At 35.2% G+C, this 12,500-nt stretch overlaps 1 protein-coding gene across 1 annotated transcript in view; it reads left to right on the top strand.

Moving 5' to 3' along the window:
- LOC138029037 (structural maintenance of chromosomes protein 4-like) overlaps window positions 1-12,500 on the top strand; it is a 79,229-nt gene that overhangs the window by 16,399 nt on the left and 50,330 nt on the right. The window contains exon 6 of the mRNA XM_068876706.1: window positions 9,963-10,060. Coding sequence (XP_068732807.1) covers window positions 9,963-10,060 — 98 coding nt within the window. The remainder of the gene's footprint in view (window positions 1-9,962; window positions 10,061-12,500) is intronic.

Genomic DNA, 12,500 nt, shown 5'->3' on the forward strand with positions numbered 1-12,500 from the left:
TGAAATGAAAAATCATCAAAAAATTTTTGATGATATTGAACCCTCTTCAACTGATTATTTCAGTAAAAACAAAAACACAAAAAATTGTGTCCATGTTAAATAATTACAAAGTGCAAAAAATAAATGGGGAGGGGGCAATTAAACAAATCAATGAAGAAATTTACAAAAAAAAGTTAGCGTAGTGTTTCGAAAATAATTATTTGTTATCCAAGTTTACACCAAGAAAGTCAATGCTCCCCTTCTCTTAAATACGGTAGCTACATTTCCGATTTTGAAGACAAATTCGTGCTTCTTCTTGCCAAGTATCATGGCTTGAAATTTTTCTGGATTTGCCTTCAGACCATTTATTGCATACCAGTTGACCATTGTACTCAGTTCACTCGAGGAATTCCTCCAGACAGGTCCATAGGTGGAAAGCATGTCACCAATTTTTACTCGCTGTTGTCGTCCATGCAAATAGTCTTTGAGTAGGGCAACTGCTTCTTTGTTTAGGCCATAGGCCACACGTTTTGCTTGTAAAAGCTTGTGTGGCAAGCTATCAAAATCCTTTGAGAGGTGTGGCCCAATGATTGGGCCGCTTGCCTTGAGATCCGGAGATCCCGGGTTCAAGACCTGCACTGACTCATTGAATTCGATCCTGGTATTCCCTGGTTCAACTTCCCAGCTGCACTTGTAAATAGCCAACTGGTTTGCCTCCGGCCAGTTGGCATTCTTAACAGTATGTACATGTATGTATTGTATTGTATTGTATTGTATTGTAATTGATATGACTGCAAACCATGAGATCTTTGTCCAGATAGGTAGGCAGACAGTTTGTAAGCAAGGATGTTGTTAAAATAAGAATTTACTTGTTTGCAGAGTGGTTTCTCATTATTGATACATTATGGATCGCTGGTATGGTAGGCCTGTGATTAGATTTAGAGAGCTCATCATCTTTTTTTGAAAACTAATGTAACTTGACTCTTTTTCCAGCTATGGAAATAGCTGCCCTGGGAAATTGCTGCATTGCAAATGGCAGAAAGGCAATCAGATATAACAGGAGCAGAGTCCTTGGGGTGATGTTATCATAGCCACAAGATTTACGTAGTTTCATTTCTAGTGGTCAGTTTTCAACTTTGATGGGGTTGGTTGGCTTGAAATCAAAGTTCAAATTTCTGTTATTGGATAAGATATAGTTGAGATCATGGAGATGCTTGGATGATTCCTGAAATTTCCATTACTGTTACTTTCTGTTTGCAAATTACTTGTTGAAGTTGTTATAGATAATTTGCCCGATATTAAACTGCCTTTATTTGATTTGATTTACCACGAAATACAAATAACGATAAAACAAAACAGTTACACAAAAGCAAATGAAAGTGGCAAGGAAGCCCAAAAAGAAACCATGAGGCTTATAGACATTGGGCTCCCTCAGAGTAAAAATAAAGTTAACATTAACGGTAAGGCCTGGATCGAAAGTAAAATACAATGAAGGTAAGTATAAATTAACTAATTACATAGACTGAGTGGACAGAATATAAAGTATGATACAAGTAACAACAAGAATGAAAATAATATCAGACATGAGAAGAAATATAACTATTTACTACAAGATTTATAACTAATAATTCATATATAATTTTTTTTTCAATTTCGTTTTGAATAAGTGGAGAGAATTAGATTCTTTAATATCATTTTCTATAGAGTTATAATAAGTAGGTCCTTGGAAACTGACAGAAAATTTACGAAAGTTTGTTCTACAAGAAGGAAGGTGAAAATCGTTCGCATGTCTAGTGGCATAGCTATGGACTTGTTTGCCTTCCTCTTTCAAAAAAAAAATAACATTAGCCTGTCTTGATTTACGTGAATGGAGGAAGTCAAGTATCAAAACAAAAAATCAATTTTGTGTTGCAAAAGATTTCTTCATTACTTTAACAGTAAAGAAAAATAATCCTTTTTCGATTTATTACAATTCAGCTTCATAGTGAGGCAGTGAGGACAAAGACAAAGTTAACTGGATGATTATTATGAAAATATTTGTCACATCTATTGTTTTTGTCCTCACTGCCTCACTATCAAGCTGAATTTCAATATATCGAAAAAGGCCTATTATCAACACATTTTCAATATTGAGAAGGTTTCACTGTTGCAAAACGTCCAAAAGAAAAAACGTTTATTAAATTTCAAAACCACCACAAGAAAATTAAAAGTAGCATTTGTTGTTTATGCTGATTTTGTGTTTACTGTTCCAGTTAAAACTTGTAAAGGAAATCCCAAAAAAGTCACGCAATTGAATATCAAAAACATGTTCCAGGTGGATTTTGTTTGTATTACAAAGGTTTCAACGATTGTATTTCTTTACAAAATCCTATTAATTACATTATTAAACAAAAAGATGAAAATGTTGTTGTGAAAAATATGAAATAACAAAATCGATATATGAAAAATACTACAGAAAACCTCAAAAAATAAAATTTACCAAAGAAGATAAAAAATTTGTTTAAAAAAGCAAAATCTGTCCCATTTGTGAAAATGAATTTTCAAAAGGTGATGAAATTATAAGAGATCATTGCCATTTTACTAGACTTTTTCGAAGTGCTGCTCATTTCAGTTGTAATTTCAATTTCAGAAAACCTGGAACAATTCCAATTATAGTTCACAATTTACAAAATTATGGTGCACATCTTTTTATAAAAGAACGTCTGGTTGGAAAAGAGAATTGAGCATTTTCCACAAACAGAAGAAAAATGCATTTATTTTTCAAGACTAATTACGGTGAACAGTTACAAAACAAAAGACATTAAATTTGAAATAAGATTTATTGACAGTTTCAAATTTTTATGAACTTCTCTTGATACAGTTGTCAACAATCTCGAAAAAAACGATTTGAAAATTTTTCAAATTGAATTTTAAGAGGATGCACAAAGTGAAGCTTTGATGAAAGCTTTCAAGAAAAGTGTTTTCCCATATGATTGGTTTAACGATTCTTCGAAATTGTCGGAAAAGCAACTTCCAAAAAAGTCCGATTTTTTCTCAAAACTCAACGATGCTGACATATCAGACAAAGAGTACAGTCACCCTAAAAAAGTTTGGAAAAAATTAAATTGTATAACGTTTCGTGATGATCAGGATTTGTATCTTAAAACTGACGTTTTGTTTTTAGCTGATGTGTTTGAAAATTTTCGTGATGTTTGTTTGAAAAATTATCAATTAGCACACTGCTACACTTCCCCTATACATTTATCTGTAGGAGATAAACCCCTCGAGTGTGTTCACTCTATTAAACTACTTGGGGTTCACATGACTGACACCTTGAAGTGGGATGATCATGTCAAGTATCTCACTTCATCTTGTTATGGTGTCCTAGCTGCGCTACGCTAAGGAAAATCAAAAACGTTACAAACTACCATCTCAAAAAACATTTAGTTGAATGTCTGGTTCTATCTCACCTAGACTTTAATAATATATTAATAATATAGTATTTTATCCAATTACTGATTGTCTTTTAAAAAGCGCATCCAGTTTGCGGCAGCCAGTTTTGTTTTTGGATGCTATGTGAACAATATTGATTCTATTCTTAAGTGAGGCTGGTTGCCTATGAAAGAACGTAGAGAATGGCGCGTTCTAAAGGCCGTGCACAAAGCTACATACAGTACTCTCATGATTGGCCTAGAAACCTTCAGCTTGAGCAAGTAAGACATGCTACAAACTTATGGTCATTAAGTACCATAAATCTAGTTAGTCCCCATGCCTTGGACACTTTTCAGTAAAGCACAGCAGCCCTCTTCAATTCTCTGCCATCTAATGTTAAATGCTGTGATAATTTTAAATCCTTCAATAAGCAAACATGTATTTTAAGGGAGTGCTGCGGGAATAGGTCGGAATGATTTCTTGCTTTGTTTTAATTACCGGTAAATGTATATATTGTATAATTATATTTTACTGTTTATTACCTAGCTTTTATAAATTCATAATTCAGATCTATTATTATTATTATTATTATTATTGTTATTATTGTTATTATTAGTTTTAGTTGGGACGTTTGTTTAAAAATGACAAACGTTTCCCTTGAATTGATTTCTAATAATGGCATGCTATTAATGTTTGACGCTGAAATTGCGTAGTGGAGTTTGAACAATATCATAAAGATGCAAAAGCAAACAAGAAGTACATGAAAAGTTATAATCCAAAAGAAAAATCAAAATTATAATGTATCGTCATGCAAATAATCTTTATGGTTGGACAATGTGTAAACCATTACCAAAAGGTGATTTCTGATTTCAAATGCATGACAAAAGATGAAATTAAACGCTGGAAAAACATAAATATGCTGAAATTGCAGTCAGGAATTTGCATAATGACTATAAGAAATGTTGGACACTGACTTATTTGAACGTCAAAACGTTCTCAAAAAACTTAGTAAGACGTTTCGACCGAAAACCTTCGGTCATCCTCGGTTTGAAACCTCCAGAAAAAGTCTCTTGTTATAGTTGACAAGGCAGTTGACTATCACAAGAGACTTTTCCTGGAGGCTTGGCATTCAAAGAGAGACCAGAATGCAGGGAGTGAACATATAGAAATTCCTGACATTTATGTTTCACTTGCACAATGTTCTTCGTCTCGCGCAGAGATCATGTGTACTCAGGCTTGTAGTCACGCACATACGCAAATATGGGAGTGGGTCTATTCCTGATTTGACGTCACAATCTATGGGTATTTTGCATGCATTTTTACAATGAGTTAATGCAATGTAAATCAGTTTGTGACATCAAATCAGGAATAGACCCACTCCCCCTCTGACTCGGTCGTGAGCAAAAGATGCTTGGATTTTCACAACTCTCGAAGCCTATAAAAAGGTAGGATTTGTTACAAAAAGGAAAAAATGGCCGCAGTGCGTTTCGAACAGGTGCAAAGATTCATTTTAGCGAAAAAATATTTTGGGGTTAGGGGCACTTTAAGGTCGATTTAGATTAGCCTAAAAAGTACACGATTACCACAATAATTCTCCATTTGCACCAGATTACTTAAATGTTAATAGAGTGAAAAAAAAAAAGTTATTTCTATTGAAAACTTGAATCTTTATCTTCAACTTGGAATGAAATTAAAAAGAACATGTTCCATGAAATTAACAGATACATGGCACAAACCTTACATTGAAAAAAAACCTAATTATGAACAAAATCAAACACAGAGTTTGACTTGTTTGAACTTATAGACAACTCTGTTTTTGGTAAAACAATAGCAACCATTGGAACAAGAACAGATATCCATTTAGCAAACAACAGAGAAAGAGCAATAAAGTTGACAAGCAAATCAAATTTAAAAAAACAACTATAGTTTCCAACTATATTTTCTTTATATCTATGTTGAATTCATATGAACAAAATTCAAATATTCTTCAACAAACCAATTTAAGCTGGAGCGTGTTTCCTTGATTATTCAAAACCAGAAATGTATACATTTCACTATACATGTATTTACATAAAATAGTTGTTAATGACGGACACTGATTCACTAATGTATGAAATCTTTACAGAAGATTTCCACAAAGATATCAAAAACGATGTTTATAAACACTTTGATACATGTACAAGTAACTTCCCAGAAAATCACCAAATTAAAACTCAATTTCTGATTCTTGAAAACTCATTGAATACACCTGAAATTTATACAGAAATCCAGCACAAACCCAGAAGATGGCTAAGATTAATTAGTTTGACAGATTTTAAATTAATTTCCCAAAAATAAATGCATCTTAAAGAAAAAAAAAGCAAATATAAAAAAATAAGGATCAAAGGTTGGTTTAAACTATGAGATCTTAAATACATATTCAAAGAAAAAGAGAAAAACCACGTTAAGGAATTTTAGAAGAAGAATATGTTATAAAAGAAGCAATTCTAATACGTGAAATGTTTACAAACGGTGGTGGATTTTATACTATCTGTCTTAACAAAAAATAAATTTAGTAATGACGATTTTGAAAAATGGTTTATATCAAAAGCATCGGAAAAAAAGAAAAGAAAGAGTTTTCAAACAAATCCAAACACTCCAAACCTTGAAAACGAATACGACCTTTATACAAAAACAGTAGACTTATAAAGGGTTAGCCATTGAGTTTAAAAATCCAAACATAAAAGGAGTAATTTCTGGCAAACAAATTGAAATGTTGGAAAAATATAAGAAAAACAAGTTTATAACATTAATAACAACAATGTACAACGCAGCATTAAAAACAATAATTACTTTAAACTCATTTTTACTGTAATTTTTGTAAATACACTTGTGTTTTCTCAGAAAAAAATTTAACTACAAATTGCAAAGCAGTTTAAACTTACAACCAATTCACCACCAACTGTATTAAACACAACTTCATTTTCATACATCAATGCAGCATAAATTGTGTAATTAGCAGCAGGTAAAGCATTTAAGCTATAATGAAAAGTTAATTTGGTTCATTTGTTAGCTTTAGTTTATTTTCTCTCATATGAAAATAGACAACAAGATATAACTGTAAGAATTATTTACATTTAGTTGCCTACCAGTATTGCAATCATTTTTCTGTATTTAAAGTTGATTACATTAATTTAATATTCTGAGTCTAAAAGTGGAATCATAATCAATTTCTGGATAATAATTTCCTGGACCGTATTCTATTCTAAAGTAAACAAATTTACAGTTCTGAATGTATCAAATGTGACCCTATTTGGGAAAACCGGGCTTAACAAAAATAGCGTTGTAATGCATTTTCAATGCATTTTAAATGCGTTGATAATGCATTACAACGCATTGATAATGGTTCTCAATGCATTTGCAATGTTATTCAGTCCACTGTAAAAACGTTGACAATGTTCAACAAATGTTTAAGAATGGATGAAAAACGCGTTGCCAACGCGTGGGCAACTTTTTCCAACGTTTGATACAAATTCTGCACAAAACGTTGAAAACAAAGCTAAATACATTGTCAACACAACAAATTCAATTGAACATCATAATTCTGCATCTGAGAGAATTTGATTTTGTTTGATTAATAAAGAGCAATTTGTCGCAACTTACATTAAAAATTTTGCGAAGCAACAGCCAATATGCCTACCAGAAGTATAAACGTTGAAAAAGAAAATGTTGGTGTGATTTGTTTGGCGCTTCGCCCCCGAGTTTGCCACTAATTAGTTCAATATTATTTCTGTCATAAATTGTAAGTAAACTTTTCGATTTCATTCGCTTCGAAAACAAAGAGTAAGCTTCAAAAAGTCTTTGAAATGCATCAAGCTGTTCACAATTAAATGCAACCGATGGTATAGCAATTTTCATCGTTCTTAACTCATCATCCCAAGTCACGCACACCACGCATTTGACAAAGATCTTTTTTTATCAATGTAGCCTTGCCTCGCTCTTGGTAAACGATTGCGTTTCAGGAAATTTCACTCTTATTTAGTATTTTAAGTATTTCTGATGACGCCTTCACTTGCTACTCAAGGGAATGGTTATTAATGGTTATTTATTTTCCCTGGTGATTTTATACAAACATTACGAAGCAGACACTGAGGCAGACAAAGGCGCGCTACATGTTAGCTCATGTTATGGCTCGTTTTGCGCCTTTTATCTTTATGGTGTTTTATTGCAATGGTTGGCAAACTGACCGTTTTGATAACTTAACCACAAAAGGGTTTAATCTGCACTGGGGTAAAAGCAATTTTAGGAGGCCCGCAGAACAAAATTTTTTCTGTATCAGCAGTTCAAATTCGTGATCGCTCGTGCGCAACGTTGACATTCCTTTGTTTAATCCATGTGCCGTACAAATCATGTTTGTGATGTTGCGGTATTTTGTTGCAGTTGCCAACTGAAATTCTCTATTTTTCGTATTGGTTATACACATAAAGTGTTCTTTATTTTAAGTCAAATCTATTTTGGCCACAGGGTGAACTGTTTACTTAGTGGAGTAGAGTGGTCAGTCAAAATAGAGTTTATAATTGAGAATGTAATGCCTAGAGCGTAGAAAAGACTTGTGAACACACAAAGCAATTTGGTCATTGGGCCAAGTCAGATGGCACTCGTTGTAAGGTAAACATTAAGAGGAGTTAAACATGTTGGGGGTACGAGCAATCTCGTGCATATGTATAACGAGATTCGCGGAACGGAAAGGAGCAGTGGTATTTGAAGCCAAAATATTATCTGTGGACTTAAAGATGAAAACAATGAAGTATCTGGCCTTCATTCCGGAAACAAGAGAACTTGCCGACACATCTTTGCCTGTGGAATGTCAAACTTCTACTTGTGGGAATCGTCAAGAAACTACAGGCCCGGGTTGCTCGAAGCATGGTTAGCGCTATTAAACCATCGTTAAATATCATGGAAACCTATAGGTTTTGACACCCGTAAGATACTTTAAACTTGCAGCTATTTGTATGGTGTTAGGCAACAAGTTTTAATTTAACTCATGTCAGGACACTGCATGCATGCAAATCCGAACAACCACAGTGTTGATTTTTACATGTTTCGAGCGCGAGTCCTTACCCGAGTTAGCAAAGTTCCTGTATTCATCCATTTTCATTGATAACCTACGTACTGTACGGAACGCGAGTTTTGTCCGATGTCCTTCTACAATTTAGGGATGTATATTTAATTTAAAGGCTCTCTCAAACCAGTCGCCGATGGCAAAAGTATTAATTTTGACAAGGATTGGAGCCATTTATTTCTATTATAAAAATCCTACACTGCACAGTAAATGTACACAATATCTCGTCAAAACGATAAACAAGAAAGCGTAATACCAAAAATAATATTAAAGTTTTTCACAAAGGAACGGTTGATTTGAATTCAGTTAAATTTGAGACTCGATCGATTGTTCAAATCTAATGTCATTTGAAACACACGCATGTATCAGACAGTCTTTTTACCGCCGTAATTTCATTCAACACCGTAAGAACTGAAGCCAAAAAGGTAAGTAACAGCAGCCATAGGATAGTTGAGTTTTACACTTAGGCGCGTTCTCTGCAAAATTACAGGAAAACTCGATGTATTTGTTGTTTCTGCTCAAATTCAAACTGATACGTACGTGCTAGAGTTGTGTAACAATTCGTTGTTAAGATTTCGTAGTAACTAATAGCAGCGGTGCTATGAATGATTCGAAACGACCCGTGGCGGTTTCATTAAACGCGTTGTCAATGTTTGACAACGCATTGACAATGTTTTGAAATGATTTTGAAATGGATTTGCAATGCATTTCGGTTCCGTTGAAAAACATTGCCAACGTTTTAAAACGCAATGGAAATGCTCTTCAACGCATTTTCAATGCATTGAAAATGCATTACAACGAAAAAACGCTTCAACGCTATTTTCGTTAAGCCTGCTTTTCCCAAATAGGGTCACAAATACACAAGAATGTGTTAGTGAGTTATCTCTATCACTATTTTGAAAAAACACAAAAACCTGTTAGGCTTTTAAAACATTAATTTTTAGGCCTAATGTTAACATTAGTAATGGTTTGGGTTGCTTCAGTTATGGGGAAACAATGACCTGCAACCCTAACCAGAAACCTTAAGTTTACACCCTCCATGCTGTGCCATCATTTTGCCAAATTAATTTGTTATGGTTTGTGAAGTAATTTCAATTTCAAGTTGCATTGTGGTAAAAATTTAACTTTATGGACTAAGCGACCACTTAAGAAAATTTAGGAGGCAGATGTCTCCTTGAGAAAAAAGTTATTTTGTGTCCCGTTATTGAAAAGTTCACAAATCAGAGCTTAAAAAACCTCTTAAAAGCGAGGAAGATCACCATTTCAAAAAAAAATAAATTCTATGAGCATTCCGATATGCACTGGCCACGTCAAACTTGGCCATTATGAGAAATTAAAGGGGTCCCCCAAAAAAATAAAGGTAAAAAGGGGGTGTTTGAAAAATATAAACACTCTCAAGGGGGATACCTTAAATAGTGAACAGCTCTGGAAGGTAATTGAATAAAGTATGCTTTTTTCCATTTTTGTGCAGTTATGAATGTACCTTAAATGAACAAAAGGCTATGGAGAATAGAGATGAGATCAAAAAAGGATATGATGAAATGACAAAGGAGCTGAAAGAATTTACAGGTTTGATGTTTCTAAATTGTCCACTAGCGATGATATTAAACGCGTTCAGGCCACAGGTGCTATAATTGTTGATGTATAATTGTTGATGATACAGAGATCTTTTCCTTTTATACCATTTAAAGAGTTTTGTACACAAGTAAAGGATCTCAGGATATGGTGTATTATTTTTGTTTAATTTACATAGGGGTTGTCCAATACACCCAGTATGAGTCAGATCAAGGCAGGTGGACTTGATCCGATTGGCTTGTGTTGACACGTCTCTCCAAAGGTCGGTCCATGTTATGGAAAGTCGGTTTGCAAGAGACTTCCAAAATTCAGGAAGAACAACAAATAGGAAGGATAGAAAGTGTGCTTAAATTGATTCGAGTCGATCGGATGGAGTCTACCAGTATCCATCAATATTTTCTGCCCTCCCTATGCCTATATTATCTATTTATAGGGAGGGTAGAAAATGTTGGCAGAACGACCAAGTTCACTTAACTTGAGTAGAGTTGCTGATACGAGTAGGCCCAACTCAGCCCATCTCCAAAAGTTGGTCCATGTTACAGGAAGTCAGTTTGCGACAGATTCATAAAATTCTGACATCAAGAAGGGCGAATAGGAAGGGTAGACACAGTTGTCAATCCAAGTCCTCCACTATGTGTGTGTTGTCTTTTGCACTTGCAACCAGTCTTCCAGTGTGACAGATCAACATTTGGAAAGACAGCTTGAGTCGACCCGACTCAGATGGTTCAGAAACTGTCATGTTCGTGTGCCTGCTTAATGAGCGAGGAAGGTTTATTACTTTGTATTTTGTGCGACCAGACTTCCAGTGACATGACCCATATTAGCCAAGACAAGTCAACTCAACCCAACTCAACTGATTAGAGTGTAATGTGAAGTGCTAAGTTTCCACCCCATATGAACCATGTGAACGTTAGCCCTACTAATGGAAATGGACCCACACAAGCAGGGTTTTCTTTAAGGGTTTAAGTAGCCGGATTTTTTTGTAAAGTAGACGGTTGCGGATCCGGAGGACCCACACGATGGGCTTTAGCCCATCGCTTCTAGGGGGGTCCGGGGGCATACTCCCCCGGAAAATTCTTGAAAACTGAATGCCGGAAAATGCATTTCCTGGCATTTTGGGCCATGCAACTCAAACATTAGAGGGATGAATCAAGCTGCAATTATACTATGAAAACCATGTTACTCAAAGAAAGACGAAGCGACATTTCAATAATACAACCCTATAAACAAAAAGATGAGTGATATTTTTTGTATCTTTTTGGTGGTTTTGCTGGAGCTAACGAGCCTGGCAAATATTGCCACCTGACAACTTGTAAACATGGCACATACTTTGAAGGACTAGACCAGCAAAGGCTTCTGATTGGTTGTTAAATTAAGAAGCTGATTGGAGGATACTAATTAGCCAATGGCGTAAAGGATGTTTCGATCCTGTTTAGGTGTGAAGATGACACACATTCGTTCCATTGTGTAATTAGCGGGAAAATATGCTTGCGGAACTTGGTTGTAGTAATTTCGAAAATTGAAAATCACTCGAGCTGTTTAAGAGTGTGGTTTTTTTTCCGAAGAGTTTAGGAGTTCCGTAAAGCAGTGAGAGTTGATCAAGAGTGACATTGGATAAAGATCCGTTGTCATGTTGAAGCGTAGAGATGCCCTCGAGAGGACGAGCACTTACGCGGGCAAGTAGGATTTAACTCCGAGGAGCGTTACGTTCAAGTGCTTAAATAAAGTCTACGAGTCCTCAGCTTCTACGTTCGCTATAAATGATCAACTGAAGGGATTCGAAGTGAAAACGAAGGAGCGGTTATTGAATGATCAGGGGCTAGTTTTGTTCCTCAGTTTAGTTGTGGTAAGAGATGCGTGAACGCAGGCTGAGCGTGTTGCTAGCAGAACATCATATGTAAATTTCCTTCTGGATTGAGAACAAACCTTTTGAAAGTGTTTCTTTGTTTACAAGTTTTTTTATGATTGCGGCGTGATTAAAGGAAGTTTTGGGCGGACTAAAACGTCCTTGAGTGATTTTTCCTTCCGGTAAGATACAATCGGTGGCTGTTTAAAGATATCGAAATCCAATGTGGCGGACAACAAATCATATTGTTCCTACTTTCCCGCCACCGCAGCAAGATTTTTTCAAAACAAAAGTCTCAAGCATAACGTTTTTAAACTGCCCTTGAGTCAGAAGTCTTTTATGTGTTTTCAGAAAAGATAGACACTGCAAATTTTTATTTGTGTTGAGCCCAAGTAGTTTAGACCTCATAAACATCATCTCCTCTACATGTCTTGACTCTTCAAACAATGAAAGTAGCCGGCGAAACCTGACAGAGAAGCTGGCGAAGTTCGCCGGCTGCCGGCTCTTATATACAACCCTGACAAGGACAGAGAAAAACTCTGACCAGGGTGGGAATTGAACCCACGACCTTCGGGTTAGATCACTGCT

This window comes from Montipora capricornis, chromosome 13 (assembly GCF_036669925.1).
Source record: "Montipora capricornis isolate CH-2021 chromosome 13, ASM3666992v2, whole genome shotgun sequence".
NCBI classification, from domain to species: domain Eukaryota; kingdom Metazoa; phylum Cnidaria; class Anthozoa; order Scleractinia; family Acroporidae; genus Montipora; species Montipora capricornis.